Raw genomic sequence first — 24,126 nt, 5'->3', positions numbered from 1 at the left:
CAGTTACTAGCGTGTGAGATGAGTGCAATTGTGCAGTAGTTTGAGCATTCTTTGGCATTGCCTTTCTGTGGGATTGGAATGAAAACTGACCTTTTCCAGTCCTGTGGCCACTGCTGAGTTTTCCAAATTTGCTGGCATCCTGCTACAGATGCTTTATTAAATTTTCTTGAAAGTATAGGATAACATGATGATCACATGGGTTTGAATAGATTTTACGGAAAAACACAACTTCCTCTAACTTCACAATGACATTTAGCCTAATAAGTTGGTATTAGAACTGTCCTCAAATTACTTAGCTAGTGTTTCATATTCTGTCTAAAAATTGTTATGAGTTTCTGCTTTGACTACAGTTGAGGTTTTGACTCCATATGGAGCTGTGAGAAAAATATGGCCTAATGGGAAGCATCAGTGTTTATCCATACAAGCTCATCTTTCATTTTCCAACCAATAAAGCCCATCTACTCCTCGCTGACATGGAATGCCAGTGTGCAGGAGGATGGGTCCAGAGGGGTTAATCCTGGGTGCCGCACAGCATGATGGGAGTGCGCTGGGAAATGTCTGCGCTGGCGCCACCGTGGGTATTCCTGTGCCTCTTGGCACATCTGTGCCCGCGTGGAGGTTCTCAGCACCTCCCGACAGGCTCCGCCCTGCCTCTGCCACCATTCCTAACGCTGCCTGTCAGGTGGGTGACAAAGAACGCCCGAAAAATTCAGATGCTGAATCGACCGTAATGAGTTCCTCATTGTGTTCCCAAGGGCACAGCTGCCTTGGAAAAAGAGCTGTAAATAATATTAGTGGTTGCTACCAGTTGGAGCTTCAACACAACCTATAATTTTATTTGTGTTAATGAGACAGTTGATGACCTGTGAAGAAGAGGTTAAACAAGTTTGAGGGGATTTAGTTTTGCACTTGCACTATTAAAAAAACTGAAATAAGGAGAGAAAAGATCAAGAAGGGAAGAAAATTCAACCCACTTTATTACTGTTAATTAATACCCTTTATATATTGCCTCTTGACCATGCCATGTTTTGTCATTAAGTTATAATGTAGTAACTAAAACATCAAAGTGAACAAAGCATCAGCACAGTGCAGGTTAAAAAAAATAAAACAACCTTTGTCTAAGATGATTTCCATTTTATTGATTTATCCAGATACCTGCATCAATTTTCAGAAATTGTGGGGCCTCTGTAGACCCAGACTCTGTTTTCCTCCTGGAAACTGACAGCTCTTTGAGATCTTAGCACAGACACTACAGTGCTTAAATTATTGAGAAATCTGAGAGTAGAATTTCAGGCCTCTTAAAACCAGAAAATGGCCTCAGTGAGATCACCCCTGATCAGTCCATTCTTCTAAGAAGCTTAGGAATTATTATGTCTAATGACTTTGCGAGTGGTTCTGGCCTGTGTAATTAAGATCCAAATATAACTCTATGTTCACTCTATAACTAAATTTCTTATCTGGACAAATGACCCATTTATGAAAGCTCATAAAATATCATAGGCTAGTCATTACAGACTTAAAAATCTCCCTAATAAAATATAACCAAAGATGTTCATATCTGCATTCCTAATAATTTTCCAAAAATATCCCTTACCTTAAGTAACTAGAAAAGAGTGTATATTATCATTCAAGAAGAGAAAATAGAATTAAGATCTATAATTATAAACAAGCAGCTTTCCTTGATTCCATTTAGTGAACATATTTGCATTTTTCTTCTATATATCAGTTCCTGAAAGTGATGGCAGAGTCACCATCACATCAGCATAATCTTTTGAGCTTGTGCATTCACTGCAGAATGTAAAATGTCATGACATTTCTTCAGGAATATAAAACTTTTTTTTTTTTTTTTGGAAGTGTTGCTCCACATTTAAAAAAAAAGAATGAAAATGAGGGTCAGAATTCCAGACAACTTTAGAATTCTGAATGGAAAGACTAGAGTGACCAACTAAGGGAAATTCACCATAGCTAAGGGAAGCACTGTCTTGTCTTTCCTTCTCCTTCCTAACTTTTCTGAAGCTATTGATTAGAAGCTTCAGTCCTATGAGAGTGGTCCAATGTGCCTCATTAAGGATAGCTTCACTTTACCAAATCAAAACCAGGAAAGAATGGAGGTAGAGATATAGAGGAGGAGGAAATGGTACAGGGGAACCTTTACCTGTTATTGGGGAGGAGAAGTAAATATTGGGTTGAGAGTTCAGGGAATGAGTTCTGGTGGAACTTCTTTTAATTATAAAAAAATATAATTTTATATTCAGTCTAAAGGCAAAAGAATTCATATGTTCATGCGTTTTTTTTTTGTTGTTTGTTTGTTTTTAGTCCTTAATAATCTATGCTTTCTAATTTTGAACAAGTTCTTGGAACTTTTTCACATCACTAAATCATAAGTCTTTACAGCAGAAACAGTCTTATATGTCTTTCCACAAAGCATTCCTCTCAACCCAAGAAAATGTCCACTTGCAATTTTGACAAGAAGGGATACCTTAACTTCTGTCTTAGCAGGAAAAAAAAAAAAAAAGCACCTCATGTACTAGGTGACTTTCTCTTCATCAGGTAGCTGATGTTCACAACTACGATGTGTACACGCATGTGATTCACACCAGCAAATTAGCCTAAATCAAGCAGCCACTTACTATAGTAATTGGAGGTATCATTGAGAGGCTGGATCAAGACTTACCTGTGAAGCTACACATATCACTGAAAATTTTAAATTATAAAAGGTTGCTTTTTTTTTTTTTTTCATTTTGAGTGCTACTTGGAGTTAAGTTGCCTGTTGTTTGCAGCATAATGAGTTTTACTGGTTTAGGTGTCAAAATGATCAGAGGGGTCAGAGTATGAAAGTCCATGAGTAATGGTCTCAATGCTTGCCCCTCAGAGGAGAGTCCCAAGATCAGCAGCATAGGTATCATCTGAGAGCTGTTAAAATGCAGAAGCTAAGCTCTCAACCCGGACCTACTGAATCAGAATCTGCATTTTAAGAAAGTTCCTCCTTAAGGGCATGTCTACACACTGATGTGTGAGGATTATCCTAGTCCAGACTGTAATGCTTTGACTGTGGGTCTAAAATATAGTACTGACATGGACAGATGGAGATAAACAAACAACAACGTCAACAAAACAGTCCCACCCGGAAATAATGGACGCTCTGATGCTGACATTCTATTCAGTGAGCAGAAGGGCAAGTGTGTTTATCAGGATGAAAGGAGTCGGGTGTTTGAAGAGAGCAGTTTTGTGGGAAAATTCAAGGGGTTGCGGAAGAGCAAGGGCTTCATCATCTGGCCTCTCCCTGGTTTATTGCTTCCTTCTGTGGAGCTTTGGAAGATCTGCCATTTCAGGTACGCCCGTATTAAGTGGAACCAGTGATTTCCTCCCGGTTTTCCTCGGGTTTCAACTCATGCAATGTCACCCTGAAAAGTAGGACTTGAGGGGGTATTATGGGGTACTTGTAACCAGACCAGCCATATTAGCATCATCTGGGAGGCTGTTAGAAACGCATAATCTCAGCCTGCCCCAGGTCAACCACATCTAAATTTTCATTTAACAAGATGCTCTTGTGAGTGGATACACATATGTTGATGTTTGAGAATCACTGGTCCATGTACTTTCTGAACCGGTGAACTCTTCATCCTGGGAGAATTTCATATGGAGCCTGGGCAAGCCTATCAATGATGGTGGAGACAGGAGCAATGTGTGGGCCACTGGGAACAGATCACTGCCAGGAACAGTACACCTGTGAGAGATCTGTGCCTCTAACAGGAACACTGAATGCCAGGCGTGTGATGTATGCCAGAAAGGTATCATTGATAGTTTCCGCAATTAGATATGCGCTAGAGATCACGTGGTGAAATGTTGGTTGTGAAACTACTGCTTTTCATGGAGTAGAGGAACCTTGGACAGCTCTTTGTAACTCGGGAGAAATAAATCCCTAATCCAGAATCTTTGGCTGCTTGCTATGTCCTCAAAAAGATTGCTCAGTTACACCAAGTGACATCTGTTGCTGGTGAAACTATCATTTTCCATGTTGAGGATGCATTCCACTTTCAACACCCACCCCCCCTCCCCATTTAAAAAAGAAAGAAAAAAACAGTAACACGGAGGGAGAGGAAAAGTGGTAGGAAGAAATTCTTTCACACACTTGAAAGCAATATAACTCTTGGCGGCAATACGTTTTATCTGAGACAGGGTTACAACCTGTTATGGATGGATTTTATTTTGTTTATCCTTAGGAAAGATGTGTTTATAACATTGTGGTTAAAAATTAAGTCATTCACTTTGTTAGATTAAACTTTTGGTGAAGTCAAAGTCTACCGGAGCTAGTGGCAGCTTGAGAGTATCCACCTCTATATCCAAAATGACTCCCTCCGTTCTTTTATCTATCTGTCCTTCCGTCTGCCACCCCCAGCCCTTCCATCCATCCAAGCATCTACCCATCCATCTCGTATGACCTCCTCATTGCCTCTGTAACAGTAATGATGACCCAAGGCCTACACTATTTAACTCCCTGAGAGTAGAACGGAATTTGGTCTTGAATATTTTTTAGTGAATCACAGGTGTGTCACATTCTGCAAAACTTGGTTTGCTCATCTCCTAGTATAGGAGCCAACACTGAACCTTCACGTGCACAATGGAAGGCCAGGTGCCTGCTTCCTTCCTTGTTCTCAGATAATTCTGGTTGGATTAATACGGTGATCACCAGGAAATGTCTACAAATAACCCACCTCCTGGGGCCTAAGTTGTCAGACATCTCGCCTGCTTCCTTCCTTGTTCTCAGATAATTCTAGTTGGATTAATGCAGTGTTCACCAGGAAATGTCTACAAATAACCCACCTCCAGGGGCCTAAGTATCCAGACATCTCCCTGCAGACTGGCTGCTCCTTGTCCTGTTATTTTTGCTCATTTCCATCATCATAGACTCTAGCTGATAAAAGTCTTCACTGTTATTGATGGTCCAAAAAGCACAGCCATTTTCAGGCCATGAGTATCAATTCCTAAACTTGGGGAATATGACTACAGTCAATTTCCTTTTTTCTTTTCCTTTCTTGCTTTCTTTTTCTTTAGTCATTCCTATAGCGTGTGTTCTGTAGACACCTCTTTCTTAGTCATTATCCCCTAATTAATTCCCTTGTTAAATATAAAGTGTGCATTAGGCTTGATTAATGTCTTCCTTTGTGACTAAGGAAAGAAGAATGTATTACCTTTACATATTGACTCAAGCTGCGTAATCATAACTCATTTTATTTAAAGTCCTTATTCTTTACAAACCACACTGTGGGTTAGGCCCCAAGCAACTGTCAAGATAATCTCACCTAACTCTCATACATAGGAAAGGGAGTCAGGTGTTAGCACATAGAATTGACTTTAAAGGTGCTTGTGGAAACCCATCTCTTTTTCTGTGTAGTGTTTTCAAGTTCATACCATGAAATTGTAGAGGGGCTGAAGTGGAATTGCCCAATCTGTGAGGAGAACATGCTGACATTTTAAGAGATGGAACAGAGGTTTCAAGAAATCCTGCAGGCAGAAAACCCGCATACGTGTGGGTAATCTAGCAGTCTGCTCCCTCTCTAATGATATGGTCTGTGACGGACGCACACGGGAGGACCTCAGTGCATCCCAGGAAAGAAGTCTGCTGGGCATGAGAAGGGTGCAGCCTGGGCTACGCTTGTCTGGTATAGTGGTGGGAATGGAATAAAATAACACAGTGGTTCTCAAAATGTCCTAATCTTCAGGGACACCGTGACACTAATCTTTAATTAGGTGGAAGATTTAATACTGTTGAGATCTGGTAGCTAGCGCCCAGGAGGGTTTTCATCCTCTGTTAATATGGAAAAAGAATTCTCGTTTCTAACCGTCCTTCCTCAAGGACCAGGGTTACTTGAAGGTGGATTCTTCTGTCTTCGCCTCCTCCTTCTCCACTGACCTCATGGACTCTGTTTGCAGTGGAAGGTGCTTAGAATTTTCAGCCAGAAGATCAGAGCTGTCTGAGCTTTTCCTCTTAGCCATGGTGTAACTTTGGGGAGCGTCCTCACTCTCTCTGGAGATAATAATGCTTCCTCTCAGGCTTCTTTTGAGAGGCAGCAAAGGCCATGTAAAAACATCCAGGAAGATTTAGCATGTATTAGATGGTGTCCTTATTTCCGTCTCTTTGTTTAAGTCACAGAGGAGAAGCTGATAGTGGATGCTCCTGGACATCCTGGCCTCCGTTTCTTTCCATGATGTTTCAGGAAATATTGCTGACTGTGTGTCATCTCCGTCCCTTCTCACGGCTGTTTGGTTTGTTAGCAGATCATTAGGGAGTCTTGGAAAAAGAGTGGAGACACGGGTTTGCCTGAGAAGTGGTTGAGTTACTATATCCATTGTGCCCAATCCATGCATAGACTGTTAGAAAATATCGCCTCACCAACCCATCGTGTCAAGGTTTGGGGGCTGCTCCTCGATGAGGTCAGCTGTGTTTCTTGTTTTGTGGTTGTTTGCTGTTAACGGATTTTCTTAAATATTTCCTTTGGAAGTCAGATCTTCAACTTTATTCTTAAGAAAGATGTGGAGATACAACTTATCATTAAGGAAGTCAAGGATTGACTCCAACACCTGAGTAGCTGGGCTTCCCTGGTGACTCAGATGGTAAAGCGTCTGCCTGCAATGCAAGAGACCCAGATTCTATCCCTGGGTTGGGAAGATCCCCTGGAGGAGGGCATGGCAAGCTGTTCCAGTAATCTTGCCTGGAGAATCCCATGGACTGAGGAGCCTGGCGGGCTACAGTCCATGGAGTCACAAAGAGTCAGATGTGACTAACACTTTCCCTTTCACATGAGTTATGTGGAGCACATTCTTTTTTTTTTTTTCCAATTTATAGTCTTACTTAATTTTTTAAATTAATTAATTTTAATTGGAGGCTAATTACTTTACAATATTGTAGTGGATTTTGCCATACATTGACATTAATCAGCCATGGCTGTACATGTGTTCTTCATCCTGAACCCCTCTCCCAGCTCCCTCCCCATCCCATTGGTGCACATTCTTTATGGAGCCTTGCCCTCAGCATGGAAGACAGAAAGTCCCAGGACCACTGCCTCATCCCGGCACAGTCATTCTCTGGATCCCTTCCTTTTGTACACCCTCACAGCTCCTCCTTGGCTTTGAGCCAGGTCTCTGTTCTTGTTACTCGTGGTCTTAAGAATGCTCTTTCTTCCTTCTTGCTTTTTTAAATAATTCACCTGCTTTTTCTTCTTCTTCTCACCAAGACCGAACAGAAGTGACCATGGGCTCTGTTTCCTCTGAGCTTCTCCCAAAAATCACCCCGCAGGTTCATTTCACTGTAAGAGTTCTTCTGCAGCCACATCAAGCTTAATGACAATAATAAATGTCTGCAGTGGTTCCCAAAAGCAGACTCTGGGGTGAGGATCTGGGGAAAGGGAATCTGTTAGGAAAATCCCAGGGGAAAATAAAATGGGTGAGAGATGTGAAGACTGAGATCAGAAGAGGAGGGTGGAGCTCAGGCTTAGTCCTAGGTGATGGCAAAGTCCCCCAGTGACGCTTGCCGGATAATGCAGGTCACACCTCTGCTTTGTCTCCTTCCAGGGCCAGGATGCAGGAGTGGGACACCTCCACACCCCACTGATCAGACATCAGTTAGGGGCTGTCCTGGAGGTGCCTGATTCCCAACTCCTTGTTCTCTGAGTGCACTGGCAAAGCAGGCCCGGCTCCCCAAGGGCATCCCCATGACGGTCGTGACTGTGTAGGGGTGCCTGCCTCTGGCAGGGGCGCAGATGGTGAAGGATGGTGGTGTCCCTTCCAGCACGCTGAGGGAAGCTCCGGGATCCTAAGTCCTCCAAAGCTCTGCCTACAGCCCTGGGCCCCTTCCCGCAGCATGCTGGTCCTTCAGTCCTATATGCACAGGGGGCTTCCTTGTCATTCTGGCCCCTTCTTCGACCAGGAAGGCCCCTCTGTGCGGAAAGAGTCTGGCCCCACAATGGCTGTGGGCCTTTCAGTCTCAAGTGGGTAATTTACTTCTCAGGGGATCTGAGGCGATGGTCAGTAATCTCAGCTTCCCCAGCTCCACCCAAGAAAAGGGCACCTAAGCCCATCCCCTCATCCTCCCCTCGTCTTGCCAGGGGTAGAATGAGCCTGGTACCTATATTTAATTTTGAGAAAGACATGGGGACAGATACTTTCAAAATTAGAGGCAGTCAAGTTTATGGGAAAAAAGCATCCTTTTAGGAATATTTTGTTTCAGTAGGAGTTTCCATATCGCACCACTGGTTTGCTATTAACATGGAAAGGATTTTTGTTTGTTTGTTTGTTTTCCTTTTTTGGTTTTAACCTTTGTTTCTTCCCTTTGCTTCTGTGTAAAGGGAGTTTACAGATGTAGACATTTGGGAACAGAATGCACATTCTTTTGGGTTCAGTGGGTTTATGGGGACTAGTTCTCATTTTCACATACATATAGTTTCTAGTAAAACATTCCTACCAGTCACTCGAGCAAGCTCAGGCAAAAGGCAGGTTTTTTTCCCTTTGCTGGTTCTGACATTTTGCATCCGTATAAATTCATGGTGGAAGTAACCCATCTGTCTTCTTGGAAAATATAAAGTTTACAAGAGTACTGCTCCTATTCATGGCTGTGTAATAGTTTGTTTTATATTGCGTGGAGTTGTAGTTATAAACACGAAAGCAGCTGGCAATAAATGACTTTATGACAGCTATTTCCAAGGTATAATGAAGAAAACAAAAACAAAGTTATTGCTTATAATCATGGTGCATGGGGAGCCTCTGCCATGCGCTCCAACCCTGGCCATTTCCACCTGATCTCACTCACAGGCTCCTTTAAATGACCTTGGCCTTCAGGTTATCTAGCTTTAGGGAAGGGAATGCCCTGATAATGTTTCCATTTTCCAGTAATTTGTTAAAGAGACAGCATTCTTTTGCTCTATTCGCCCATGTAATGGGGATAAGAGGGGAGTGGAATTATTGTCTTTACTGTTGAAGAGATTTTACACTGAAAAAATATTTTAAGGGGAGCAGTTTGTCAGTACAATCAGCCCTCTGTAGCTATCTACTTTCCTATTTGCAGATTCAACCTACTGCAGATCAAAAATATATTTTTAAAAATTCCAGAAAGTTCCAAAAAGTGAAACTTCAATTTGCCTTGTAATGGCAAATATTTACATATCATTTACATTGTATTTACAACTATTAACATCACATTTACATCGTATTAGATATTATAAGTAATCTAGAGATGATTTAAAGTACATGGGAAGGTATGTATAGGATATATGCAAATGCTACATATTTTATGCAAGTGACTTGGGCATTTGTGGATTTAGGTATGTGAGGAGGGTCGTGGAAGGACTGCATTTTCAAAATTTTAAACTTTTTCATTTAGGTCAATTTGCTCATTTAAACAAATTAATGTCATTTCTAGGAATATATTCTGCCAGATTATGTTAGCTACATAAAGGCACAGTCAAGAATGCTTATGGAAGGGTAATTACAGCAATGTTTACAAACAACCTACGTGTTTATCATGTTAAGTAAACATAGTGTAACCATGCCTAGAATATTATGTAGACATTATATCACTGTACACAGACAGGGAAAGATCTCCAACATCTAGGACATGAAAAAAGATAGTCTCAGAAGATAAAACACAACATATGCTCCAATTTCTGTAGAAAAAAAAATAATCTATGTTTGTGTGGCCATAGAACTCAATTATTCATTTATTCATCCATTCAAAGGATATTTATTGAATGCCAGGCTTCGTTCTAGCTGCAACTGATGCAATCATTAGGAAGACAAAAGATCCACCTAGATTCTGCCTGCCAGTGGGGAGACCAAGGTTGAGGAGGCAATGAGCAAGAAAACACCTGTCTGTCAGGTGGCAGAAGAGTCATGGAGACCCAGCAGCCTGAGGGAAGAGGCCTGAAGGAGCCTCACTGAGGAGGCGGTATCTGATCAGTAACTTACAAAGAAGCGCGCCAGACAGGAGACGGCTAGTCCAAAGCCCTGACGCAGGATCACGCTTCTGTGTTTGAAGAACTGAAGGAGACCAGTGAGGCTGGAACTCTGTGGGCACAAGGACAAGTGGGAGGAAAGGAGGGTGGAGAGGAAGCCAGGAGCCAGATCATGGGGAAATTGAAGGCCACATAAAACGTGACTTCACGTTTTATTAAAATGTGATTTGAAGGGACTAAGGGTTTGAGATCAGGAAAAAGACACAATCTCAGGCTTCAAAATCTAAGTGAATGGAGCTGTGTGATGGTCACCATGCTATTGTCTGTGACGGCCCGAGGGGAGGCTTTTCTAGCTGAATCTGAGGAAGAAAGAGCTGTGGCTATAGAAGAAGATTCCCACTGTGTCTCCCTGTGCCTGTCTTCTTTCAGCCTTTTGAGATTTACTTATAAATTCTTTGTGTAGTTAACAAGTATGAAGGGTAAATGATCAGTTATACCTTACACAAAGTAGATATCTTACACAAAATAAATTTCTGTGACCCTGAGGGAGTTCACTTTCTTAGCTTTCTTTCCTCCATGTTTATGAAAAGAAAGTGATAGGTTCTTTATCACAGGATTGTTCCTGAGAATGAATCAGATACTCTGCATAGAGTTTTTAGCCCATGCTTAGCACACTGGCGGAGAAGGCAATGGCACCCCACTCCAGTACTCTTATCTGGAAAATCCCATGGACGGAGGAGCCCTGGTGGGATGCAGTCCATGGGGTTACTAAGAGTCAGACACGACTGAGCGACTTCACTTTCACTTTTCACTTTCACGCATTGGAGAAGGAAATGGCAACCCACTCCAGTGTTCTTGCCTGGAGAATCCCAGGGACAGAGGAGCCTGGTGGGCTGCCATCTATGGGGTCGCACAGAGTCAGACATGACTGAAGTGACTTAGCAGCAGCAGCACACTGGAGCACAGTGATCCCCTTTATCTGTGGGGCATACATTCTGAGACCCCCAGTGGATGCCAAAAATATGGATAGTATTCAACCCTATATATACTGTATTTTTTTTCCTGACATACATACCTATATGATTTAGTTGATAAATTAAGTACAGTAAGAGATTAACAGGGCTTCCCAGATGGCTCAGTGGCAAAGAGTCCACCTCCCAGTGCAGGAGACACAGGAGTTGCGGGTTGGATCCCTGGGTCTGGAAAATCCCCTGGAGTAGGAAATGGCAACCCACTCCAGTATCCTGGTGGGCTGCAATCCATGGAATCCCAAAGAGTGGGGCAGGACTGAGCGACTGAGCCGTCTCCCACCCCCCACACACACACACACACAAACACACAAGAGTTTAGCAACAATAACTAAAAATAGAACTGTAACAATATACTGTAATAAAGTTATTTGAATACAGTCTCTCTCTTTCTCAGAAAGTCTTATTGTACAAATTTTATGCCTTTTCTGTTTTCTCTAAGCACTTATCGAATATGATGACTGTAACTTTCACAGTTTGAGATGTGACGGCAAGAGTAGCACAGATTTTTTTTTTTCCTTTCTTTTTTGAGCCGAGAGTTTTCACTTCTCACCTAAGAAAAGCACTGCCTCTCTTTGGCATATTCAAATTGCCAACACCACTGCCTTTGGGCTTTGGGACCGTCATTAAGAGAAGAAAGTGTTACTTGAACACAAGCACCGGGACACAGCAATACTGAGACAGCCTCGCTGATAACTGAGGTGGTTACGGAGTGACCGACCAGCAGGTAGGATACATGGAGCATTCACGCCCCAGGCAGGATGGAGTGAGGTGGCGCTAGATTTCACCACAGTACTCAGAATGGAGCACAATTTAAAGTTTGTGCATTGTTTACTTCAGGAATTTTCTGTTTAATAATTTCAGACTGCAGTTGACCAGGGGTCACTGAAACTGAAAAAAGCAAAACCACAGATAAGGAATAGACTGCTATAATTCAAGAATGACAGCTGTTGTTGCTATGTTACCACCTCCCATGTTTAAACACTATGAGGAATTCAGGATGCTGTAAAAGTGCCTGGCTTTTCAGCACCTTTATCCTGAGCTTTAGAGAGACAAAAGAGGCTGTTTCATAGCATTGCAGAATGTAACCACTGAACTGATCCATCTAGTCCAACTCTGCTCTTTTCATAATTAGAGAAACTGAGGCCCTGAGGGGCACACTCTTGGCTCTTTAATGCAGCATATAAAAATAATATATTGATATTACATTGAAATGGACAGTGACTGTTTGCTGTACACCAAAATATCTTGCATACTCCTAGAATGAGGTATATCATAGTTTGAGAAATACCCAAGTATCCTTCATCATGGGGTTAAGAGGATTTGGTACAACCTACTAGGCTGATAACCAGACATCTAAAGACAAAGAGCGGTACCCTAAGTTCCACTGATTCACATTTTCTCATATGCTAACTTCTTTGAAAGTAGAACGCCTCTTATAGCCAGGGCTGTTTATAGTCAAGCCTGCTTACAGTAAGGTGTTGTTCCTGTACATGCGTACACTTGTCGTCTTCCCCAAGGCATTGACTGGACAGCCTTGGCCTTTAACTGCCCAACCAGTTAGGGGCCATTTAAGGAGGTATGTGTCTTTTATGTTGTCTGAAAACCTTTCTTAGCAACAAAGAAGGAGCCAGCCTTCAAAGTTTCAGAGAGGGTGTCATGGGCCTGGAAGGAAAGTTCTGAGTCAGTTCTCAGGCCATCTTGTGATGGCCTGAGTTAATACCATGTTGAGAGAACAAGGATAAAACTATGGGAAGCTCATGTCTAGAATTTTGTTTTGAAAAGTCATTCAGAAGAACCAGACTCTTCACATGAGGAATGTTTGAGGAAATTGTAACCAGTTTTTCTCCTTTTTATCTATGCTGTAGAGCAAGTTATAACTTAAGAAACAGTTTACTGCTGCTAAGTCACTTCAGTTGTAGACGGCAGCCCACCAGGCTCCCCCGTCCCTGGGATTCTCCAGGCAAGAACACTGGAGTGGGTTGCCATTTCCTTCTCCAATGCATAAAAGTGAAAGTGAAGTCGCTCAGTCGTGTGCGACCCTCAGCGACCCCATGGACAGCAGCCTACCAGGATCCTCCATCCATGGGATTTTCCAGGCAAGAGTACTAGAGTGGGGTGCCACTGCCTTCTCGGAAGAAACAGTTTAAATAAATCCAAAATAGTCATTTCAGTAGGTATAGAATAAAAATCCTAAGTGGTAGGAAAGTGTATTTTCACTGTTACAGAGCTTCTTGTTTAGCGGCACACAAAGTTCAACAACATAATGGTGTTTCTTACAGTTGACAGCTTCCTCAAGTCAGTGAACAGTGATATATAATCACAGACATTTAAATGAAAGGTGTATTGGGTAGCATGTTTTTGCTTGCAAGTAATGAAGTACCTAACTAAAACTGACTAAGCGATGAGGAAAGTGTTGACTAAGCAACTGAAAGATTCCAGAGGTTGAGAGCACTTTGCAGTTAATTTACACCATCGGCTCAGTGATGCCACAACTCCCCATCTCTCTATCCTTGTGACTGAAGGAGGTGTGTGCTACTTACCTTCTTCAGGCATCACCTTCCTGTGGAACTGAGGGTGGAGTCAGACCTACTCAGATCACAAGGCTGTTGTATAAGCAGTGGGTAGATGGTAGTGACCTTGGATAAGGAGGAGAGGAAGAAATTCCCACTTTGTATGAATCAAGGATCAAAGGAAAGCACGTGATGGTTATAATACTGGCTAAGGGCTCACTGCATTGGGTTTGAGGCACCATTAGGGTCAAAACAAAGGTTGAGGGTATTTCTTTCTTTGCCCTCAAGTTATTCAGACAGAAGTAGGAGAAGTGGAAACAGGAATTCAAGAGGATGGGAAGCAGAGTCTACAGCCTTGAGGATTTCAGTGTTTCTACAAATGTACTTGAAACCAACATGCTGGGCTAAGGAAGTATTTTCCAGGTGGAAATCTATAATTTTACAAAAGAAAAATCCTCTCTCACTCTCCAAGTCAAATGAATATTTTTCCCACAAGAGGGAAGTACATGCTGATTTGGGAAAAAGAAAAAAAAATTCTGGCTGGCAGTCAAGTGCTCTGAAGTTTCCGGTCACTGTAGGTTCGGCCGTGATTAGCATGGAGACGTCCTTGCTCCTGGGGCTTGCCTGTTGGAAGGGGAGTCTGGAGCCTTACAAAGTGGGCTGATGATGTCAATTCCCCAAGTTCTACAGGTGACTGCAGAATTACATGCACTTTAAAATAAACCAGGCTAAACTGCCTGGGTTTTGGTATAATGCAATCTATCATTCTTCCACAGGAGAGGATTTTTGTGGGAGGTGGTTATATTAAATATAACTTTGAAATAAAGAAATCTTACATTGTTCACTTCTTGTGGCCCCATCAGAAATTTAGAATGGCAAAGAACAAATGTCCTGCAAAACCCTTTAGTTGAGCTCACTTTGCTCACTCTTTTCTTTCTCTGTTCCTCTCTTTTTCTCATGATAAAAAGTGATCAATTAGGAAATTTATATGGATGAATTGTATGCAAAGTTGCTTTACATACAATGAGTTTTTCCATGATTTTGCAATCCCATCTCTGCTTTATCATTGCCTTTGTGTTTAATACAATAATATATATTATCAACGCCATCCTCCATTATGCAACTGTGCACCTTCACTTTGAAGGTGACGATGTCATTTTCAGATGAAGCTATTTGTCCTTGTTAAAACAGGCAAGACAGTTGGTACATTCAGACTCAATTATTGAGTCATGTGATTGATTCTGAGATAGAGCTGGGAGCTGAGGCAAATGAAAGTTGCCATTAGCGGGCTGGTGTGCTCTCTCTTCTGCGGAATCTGATGGGAGAATGACCAGTAATGCTGGATGTAGGAGGGAAGCAGAAGGGAGTGAACTCGGATCAGGTCTCCCGGAGGCTGACTCTGAGACAGAGTTCAGGGTGCAGGACATTTACTGAGCTGTGCCTGGGGATCAGCCCCTGGAGAAGACAGGGGAGGTGGGTAACAAGAGGGGGCAGGGGGAAAGGGGTGAGCTGCCGTGTGGCTCGGCGGTGGCTGTGGTGCTGCAGGGTCCTTCAGTGCTACGCTGACTTGAGCCAAAATGAGCCAAGGCCTTTATACTCTGCACAGACTATGGGCCAGGGCATGGCCCCAGTGAGGAGGGTCTCTGCGCCTGAGACCATCCCTGAAAAGGCTGACAGTTGAAGGCTGTCTGCAGGCAGCCCTGCTGGGGTCTAGGTGCTAGATTCTAGGGCAGTAGTCCTCAGCCCGGGGTGATTTCACCCCCTGGAAATGTGACAATGCCTGGAAATGTTTTTGATAGTCAAGACTGGGAGCCTGCTCCTAGCAAGTGGCTGGAGAGCACAGGGAAGCTGCTATGCATCTCACCATGCTCGAGGCAGCCCCGAGCAACAAAGCACTGTCTGGTCCCAGATATCAACAGTGCCAAGGTCAGGAAGCCCTGTTCTAGCACAACAGTGCCTGTGTGCGTGCTTGGTCATTTCAGTTGTGTCTGACTCTTTGTGATCCCGTGGACTGTAGCCCTCCAGTCTCCTCTGTCCATGGGATTCTCCAGGCGAGAGTACTGGAGTGGGTAGCCATTCTCTTCTCCAGGGATCTTTCTGATCCAGGGATTGAATCTGGGTCTCGTGTATTGCAGGCAGATTCTTTACCATCTGAGCCCCCAGGGAAACCCCCAGGGCAATAGATTCCCTGCTTAAAGCAGAGCCTGGTGGTCATTACAGTGGCCAACAGAAGAATCAGCATTAGCTGGGATAGTGCCCCTTGTCAGACACAATGCTATGTATTCTTCATTCCTTCTCATCCTCTCACAAACCCCTCAGGAGAACTTTGAGTTTCTATCTACTGATGAAGAAACAGATGCTCCAAGCAGTTAACTAAACTCTCCGACATGCTGAATGGAAAGGGTGTCCAGTTGGGATTTCTAGCAGACTGGCTTGTGGAAACCATTCTAATAACTAGTAGTTTCTGCTTGATGGCTTGATGCAGCCGTTCTCAAACTTTTCTCTTTGTCTGCATGGAGCACAAGATGGATAATGTTTATGTGTTCAGTTTGTTTCCATGGAATTCCTGGGGCATCAGCTGTAAGCTCACCTCTCTCCACCGCATTTAAAAGCACAATGAAACATGAGAAGGCATGGCACAAGTGATAGGGATGACTCTGAATCCTCTCTAATTTTCTAATTTGTACTTCTAAGCAGGCCATTCCTGAATGTGAAGTCCTTACAACAAATGACTTAGAGTAAGCATGCAGTTGATTTACATGCCTATGGAGAATCTTGGTGAATGCCTGTAAAAAAAAAACTACAATATTTTCAGGAGAATTTGCTCCGTCCTATCTTTTCATGGTTGAGGGTCACAGGATGGATTGAGTGGGTCAAGAAAATCCTTCAGATTTACTGGCATACTGGCACCTCAAGAATGCAAGGAATCAAATAATTAATTCGATTCATTTTAAAAAGAGCTTCTACTCCATCCCAGAAACTGTCCTTTTTTTTTTAATTAGAAACTAGTAGCATTTACTAGTGAAATGAAAGGGAAAAAGTGTTTCACAGACCTGTAACTAAGCTCAACAGAGTCAATTATTAATATTACTGTGTCCAAAACAAATCATGTAAATTGTGACTTTAAATAGAAGATCCAAGCAAAGGGAATAAATATATATCCTTTTAAAATGTTAAGGAAAATAAAATGTAATACACATTTAACCCAAAGACATATAAAAAAGGCTTAAACATTTCATTATGATTGAGCTCAGCCATCAAATTAGTTATTACAGTCAACAGTAGCTGCAGTGTTTTGAATTTCTACTGTAACATCAGTCCTTATTTAAACAATCCTGTCATGAATTCCTGCAGCATACTTCTATATGGTAAATGTTATCGTCTGCATTTTTCCTGGGAAAAGACAAAGATGATAGCAACTCGATCAGATTTACATATAGGTACATTGGCAGGAGAACATCACCATTCTCAGATCCCCTTCTGTTATTAGAAAGCTCGATTTTGACTCCACTCTATTTACATTTATTCATTAACTCTTTTAATCAAACTCTGCTGCTGCTGCTGCTAAGTCGCTTCAATCGTGTCTGACTCTGTGCGACCCCAGAGACGGCAGCCCACCAGGCTCCACTGTCCCTGGGATTCTCCAGGCAAGAACGCTGGAGTGGGTTGCCATTTCCTTCTCCAATGCATGAAAGTGAAAAGTGAAAGTGAAGTTGCTCAGTCGTGGGTTGCCATTGCCTTCTCCGAATCAAACTCTAAATATTGCTAAATAAAGTACAGTGTCTTTTATTGGGCTGCAATAACAAACTACTGGAGAAGGCAATGGCACCCCACTCCAGTACTCTTGTCTAGAAAATCCCATGGATAGAGGAGCCTGGTGGGCTGCAGTCCATGGGGTCGCACAGATTTGGACACGACTGAAGTGACTTAGCAGCAGCAGCAGCAGCAACAAATTACTAGATGGCTTAAACTGCAGGCATTCATTTCTCACAGCTGGGAAGTCAAAGGTCAGGATGCCAGCTGATCTGGCGTTTGGTGCGGGGGCACCCCCTAGTTTGCAGATGGCTGTCTTCTCACTGCATCTTCACTTGGTGGAGAGCAGAGCGTGCTTGTTCTCTTCCTCTTCTTTTAAGAATTCTAATCCCATCATGGAGGCTCAACTGTCATGACCTAATTAACTCCCAAAGGTTCCACCTCCAAATACCATCACGTTAGAGTTTCAGCTTCTACATTTGGGTGGACACAAGCGTTCAATCCACAGTGTCTGGTATAATCAGTGGTTTGCCAGCAATTGTTTAAAAAATGACTCAAAAAATTAGTGTGTGTGCTAAGTCACTTTCGTCATGTCCGATTCGTGTGATCTTACTGACTGCAGCCCGCCAGGCTTCTCTGACCATGGGGATTCTCCAGGCAAGAATACTGGAGTGGGTTGCCATGCCTTCCTCCAGGGGATCTTCCTCCTCCCTAGGCTTTTACATCTCCTGCTTTGGCAGGCGGGTTCCTTACCACTAGCGCCACCTGGGAAGTCCAAAAATTTAATATGTTACTTCTATAAGTTTAAGTTTTACTGATACAAAGAATGTATAGCACACAACTTAAATATAAGAATAGAATATTCTGTTCAGTTGCTAAGCTGTGCCCCACTGTTTGCAGCCGCATGAACTGCAGCACTCCAGGCTTCCCTGTCCTTCACGATCTGCCAGAGTTCACTCAAGTTCATGTCCGCTGAGTCAGTGGTGCTGTCTAACAAGCTCATCCTCTGCTGCCCTCTTCTCCTCCTGCCTTCAATCTTTCCCATCATCAGGGTCTTTCCCAATGAGTTAGCTCTTTTATATCAGGTGGTCAAAGTTTTGGAGCTTCAGCTTCAGCATCAGTCCATCCTATGAATATTCAGGGTTGATTTCCTTTAGCATTGACTGGTTTGATCTCCTTCCAATCCAAGGAGCTCTCAAGAGTCTTATCTAGCACCACAATTCAAAAGCATCAGTTCTTAGGAACTCAGCTTTCCTATGGTCCCACTCTCACATCCATACATAACTACTGGAAAAACCATAGCTACAGGAACCTTTGTCAGCAAAGTGATGTCTCTGCTTATCTGAAGTTGTTGGTATTTCTCCCAGCAGTCTTGATTCCAGCTGTGATTCATCCAGCCCTGCATTTCACATGATGTGCTCTGCATATAAGTTAAGTGAACAGGGTGACAACGTACAGCCTTGCCATACTCCTTTCACAACTTTGAACCAGTCGGTTGTTCATGTAAGGTTCTAACTGTTCCTTCTTGAATAGAATAGAATATCAGATCAGATCAGTTGCTCAGTCATGTTATGCCGACTCTTTGCGACCCCATGAATCTCAGCACGCCAGGCCTCCCTGTCCATCACCAACTCCCGGAGCTCACCCAGACTCACGTCCATCGAGTCAGTGATGCCATCCAGCCATCTCATCCTCTGTCGTCACATTTTCCTCTTGCCCCCAATCCCTCCCAGCATCAGAGTCTTTTCCAATGAGTCAACTCTTCACATGAGGTGGCCAAAGTACTGGAGTTTCAGCTTTAGCATCATTCTTTCCAAAGAAATCCCAGGGCTGATCTCCTTCAGAATGGACTGGTTGGATCTCCTTGCAGTCCAAGGGACTCTCAAGAGTCTTCTCCAACACTGCAGTTCAAAAGCATCAATTCTTCGGTGCTCAACCTTCTTCACAGTCCAACTCTCACATCCATACATGACCACAGGAAAAACCATATCCTTGACTAGACGAACATGTGATACCCTTTATTAGAAATTCTGTATATCCAATTGATTCTTACAGAATCCTTCTGTTAAATTTTATCAAAATGTTATTTCCATAGCCAACCTGTGGTTTCAGTTGACACAGATGAATATTGATTGGTATTTTCAGATTTTATGCCACCAACAGGATGTCACTTAATACAGAGCTGGGAGAGAATGCCCAGTAGCATCCCATACTGGTATACTGTATTTCCACCAGACACATGTAATAGACATGGTCATCTCAATAGCAAAGGCAATAGTAAAATGTGGCAAATACTTAGGACTTGACGATGAATGATTATTTCTTTTAGATACAACTTAGTTCATTGTAGGCTTATGTGATATAATTTCTTGTAACTTAGTTTAACAATTGGTTCCCACAATGCCTGGTAATTTGACCCTTGCCTCTTGTGAGCTGGAATAATTGCTGGTAAAGAAAATTTAATCAAATATACCATTTCCACAATGTCTCCTACTTCACCTGAGTGGCGTTCAGAGCTCAGAGTACGTGAGTAGAGGACATCCCATTATCAAGCAAAACAGATGTTGAAATAGATGTTGATGGGTTTGGGGAGAGCCAGGCCTTTAAAATTTATTCTGTTTTTTTGTGGTTTATTCACAGGCATTTCCATGCATCTCAACAGGCATTTATGGTAAGTGACCTATCTTTTGGTAATGTTTACATTTCTTTATTTTGTTGTTAAAGTCAAGGTTAACAGGAAACATTAGAGGTTCTCTGATGGATGCAGTTTGCAGTCATTTAAAGAGACTCAAATGCAGGTCAAACTTCTTTGAGGACTCTCAAGAGGCTATTTGGATATTTTGGGTGTTAATGAATTTAGTTGTATTGCATACCATGTGCAATAATTAGGTGCACTGTGGCTTAATGTCTTTTGTTATGTAAAAATGTTTACTCACCTATGATCAGACCTCTAATAGTGTTTTTGTTAATTAAGTCATTCTGTTAGATGAGTCATAATACATATAAAATCTAACATTATCATTTTTTGTTGTGAATTACAAAATTATAGAAGCATTAAAATGCACACACATGCATATATCTATATATTTAATTTAAAAGATGTGATTGTTAATATAAACACACATTTTTGATTAGAGGAAGATTTTTTTTTTCTGGTATCAATAGATTGTTTTAAGTAGCAGCTGCTTTACTTAGAGATGGAAGCAAAATGTTTTTTATAACCTCTTGCTTGCATCAGCCTAAAATTCTCTAAATATTATTTCACCTACAATGGCATTTACATATACTTTTTTCCTCAGCTCGTTAATAAATCTGTTTCACAATATTCAGGTAAAACAGAGTTTGTCATTTTAGAGTTTTCTGGTCAAGCAAATAAGATTATGACTTTTCTGAGCTCAAACTTCTCACGTGGAGACTTTTAAGTGAAAAATAAAATACATGCAGATGTAAAGAACCAGTTTAAATTTGTTACTAGAGGGAAAGGATAGCTAAAGTGTTGTCGAAAGCAGGAGACTTCTTCCTCTTAAGGTGGTATTTTTTAATTTGGCTGCGTCCGGTTTTAGCCACATCGTACGGGATCTTTGAGGCACACGGTCTCTCCAGCTGTAGCACTTGGACTCAGGTGCCCTGCAGCACGTGGACTCTTAGCTCCTCAGCCAGGGACTGAACGCACATTCTCTAGATCGCAAGGCAGACTCTTAACCACTGGACCACTAGGCAAGTCCCCAAGGTGTTTTTTTTTGTTTGTTTGTTCTTTGTTTTTTTTTTAAAGGTTTCAGTGAAAGTAAAGTGGAAAATGTAGGCCTGAATTAAATTAAATGGGAAAAGATTTGGTGACATTATTTAAAAATCGAAGGCATGCTTCTCCCCCCTCTCCCCCCGCGCCCCACCCCGCCTCACTCTGGATTCCGCTACAGCCTATCTTTGGAGTAAAACAGTGGACACTGGGCTGGTGAGCTAAGGCTGGACCATCTGCACCATCACCCCATCACTGCCACTCTTTCTGCCTCACAGGTGCCCAGTTATAACTCTCACTGATATATTTGCTTAAAAGAAGCGTTACATGCAACATTTTACCCAGATCTTCATGTCACCTTGTCTAAAGGCAAATCAGACTCCACCACAGAAATGGTTCTGATTTTGAGGACATTCTCACATGACGGTCTTGATTTTCCTTGACCAAAAAAACAAAACAAACAAACAAAAACCCGAAAGCCCCAGACAATGGTTTGTCATGTTGTCGATGTCTGTTTTACCTCTGAGAATCTGATGGTAGTGTTCAAAGACTTTCAGAAGCTAAATTTAACAGCTAATACACTAAAAGGGGGGAGGTAGTGGGGAAAGAGACAGAAAAGTAAAGGAAGATGAACATGAACACTAAAAGGAAAGGCTCGAGAAAGGATGGTAAAAACAGAATCAAACTTAACGTGGCTCTTGAGGAACTGTGATCCCTGAAGGACAGGGATTTCTCTCCTTAGAGTAACATGGCTCAGTGTGCAGTAACTAGATCAGTACTGCTCTATGTTGGTGGCAGGGAATACTGAAGACTGGAGAACGGCATTGAGAGGGAGTCACAGTCGATGACTTAGAGGCTGCCGCCACACGAGCTCAGTCAGTTTTCACAGCGCCAGGTCAAAGAATGCGATTTCTTTTTTTTTATTTTTTATTTTTATTATTATTATTGTTATTATTTTTACTTTACAATATTGTATTGGTTTTGCCATACATCAACATGTAGGCGCCACGGGTGTACACGTGTTCCCCATCCTGAACCCCCCTTCCACCTCCCTCTCCGTACCATCCCTCTGGGTCATCCCAGTGCACCAGCCCCGAGCTTCCTGTATCACGCATCAAACCTGGACTGGCGATTCGTTTCTTATATGATATTATACATGTCTAATTAAAATTAAAAGCTTCTGCACAATAAAAGAAACCATAAGCAAGGTGAAAAGACAGAAAGTGATTTTCGAGTCCTGGCTACTCATCTCTTTTCCTGTCTAGCGTTTGAGTAAGTTTCAAAGTGAAGCTGAAACCTGCAAGTCAGGTCCGTGTTGTCTTTCACTAATTGCACTTGAGCTTTAGACCCAGACTTACTTTCAGCTTCATGAGATCTTTAGTAACATTTAGATTACTGCAGGTCTCTTTACTTTCTGAATCATTTAGCATTTTGTAACTTGGAAATGATGGTTACTTGTGAAACTGTAGCTTTCTAATCAGTCCTTGATTCTCTCCTAAGCACTCATAATTTATGGATCAGAGGTTTTCTTGCTCTTCTTCAGAACTTAGTTCTGGCTCCTCTGTTATCTAGATCAATTTTACTTTTATCTTTACTTATTGGCATTTGAAAGAATACTTTATTTGAAGAAAGTGATCCACAGCTAAAAAGAAAAAGAAAATTAAAAGCAAAACAATCAAACAAAACAAAAACACACCACACACACTTGTATAGGTTGAAGCTTGATCTATGAGATGTCTTCCTTGGATATTCCAACTCTTGATGGTCATTACATCTTTGAAACTTTTCAGCATTTGTAATCTGGACAATTAATAATTACCGGTTCATATTGTTCCATAGATTTTTAAAAATATACCCTGTGTTTGTAGTCTATCTGGAGCTTTCTCGTGAATACGGATTCACTTGTGCATATTCTACACACACCCAGTATCTAGCATGGTGCCTCCTGGAGAAGCTCAGGAAATACTGCTGCTCAATTACGACAATGATGTTTATAACCCCAATTGATCACTAACCGATGATACAAGAAGCAGAATTGTTGATTGGCAAAATAACAAGTAGAGAAACTACCTAGTTGGTATTTTCTTAAATGGAAAAACAGCTCTATTTTAAGAGCAACAAATTTGCTTTTAAAAAACATTCTCGAACTGGGAATGATTTTAGGCATAACAATGTCCATCTTCACAAGGAAAAATGAAGACTCAAGAACTTGTTTAGTTAGAGCAATCTGTGTGTGTGTGTATGTGTGTGTGTATATATATATATATTTTTTTTTTTTTTTTTTGAGGGGGTTGTATTTGTATAACTGATTCACTTTACTGGTACACCTGAAACTAACACAATACCGTAAATCAACTCTACTCCAATAATTTTATTTTTAAAGGAAAGAAAACAAAGATAAATACAGCACTCTATTTCACTTAAAAACAACAACAGCAAAAAGTCTCTGCTGTTTATCATGGCCCATCGAATGATGGTCTCTCAGGGAGGTACTCGTTGCTCTTAGACCCCATCCTGACTTTTCGTGACATGCCCTAGTCCCAGCCCACCACCCCATCCACTGTAATTTCCCAGACACCCATTTGCTTTGGATTAACCTTCACTTTTAGGTTTATGGCCCCCAAACTCAATGTAACTCTAATTCTTCTATTAGAACAAAATTACTGACTATGGTAGAGCCTTCTTTGGAAGGGTTTGAGTTATTTAATTGCCAAGGTGATCTCATACAGGGCAATTTCAACAGTAAGCATCCCCGATTTGTGGGAACCTCTACATAATCCTCACATCCAAAGCATGTTTGGAGGATCCAGGCTTTGAGACGCTGGAGACCCCGCCAGAAACCAGTTCCTCTCTCACCCTTTCCTCAATCCTCAACCTTTTGGAGACAAAACCAGCTGCATCTTTTTGCAAGACACAGACTGACAGCTCTCTACCATGCAATTCAACCCAATTTAAAAAAAAAAACAACCCAATTTAAGAGAAAAACCTAATGGGAGCAGGCCCTGCTTGCTTTGAGGTTTCCCAGGATGAGGAGCTAGATTTTTCCACTTTGATTTTCAGCCAGTGCCATTGCTGTCCCCCATGCAATGCTTCCAGGCTGGTTCCACGGGGCACCAGACCGCCTGCTTACACTCAGGATGAAAAGCCAC

The 24,126-nt window shown here is 42.0% G+C and overlaps 1 protein-coding gene across 1 annotated transcript in view; it reads left to right on the top strand.

Annotated features, from left to right (window-relative positions):
* Positions 1–24,126, top strand: part of MACROD2 (MACRO domain containing 2) — a 2,254,506-nt gene that overhangs the window by 1,574,210 nt on the left and 656,170 nt on the right. Inside the window, exon 6 of the mRNA XM_010844154.1 lies at positions 19,882–19,912. Coding sequence (XP_010842456.1) covers positions 19,882–19,912 — 31 coding nt within the window. The remainder of the gene's footprint in view (positions 1–19,881; positions 19,913–24,126) is intronic.

Source organism: Bison bison, unplaced genomic scaffold (assembly GCF_000754665.1).
Source record: "Bison bison bison isolate TAMUID 2011002044 unplaced genomic scaffold, Bison_UMD1.0 scf7180017864196, whole genome shotgun sequence".
Lineage (NCBI taxonomy): Eukaryota > Metazoa > Chordata > Mammalia > Artiodactyla > Bovidae > Bison > Bison bison.
This window is presented reverse-complemented; position numbering and strand designations above follow the sequence as displayed.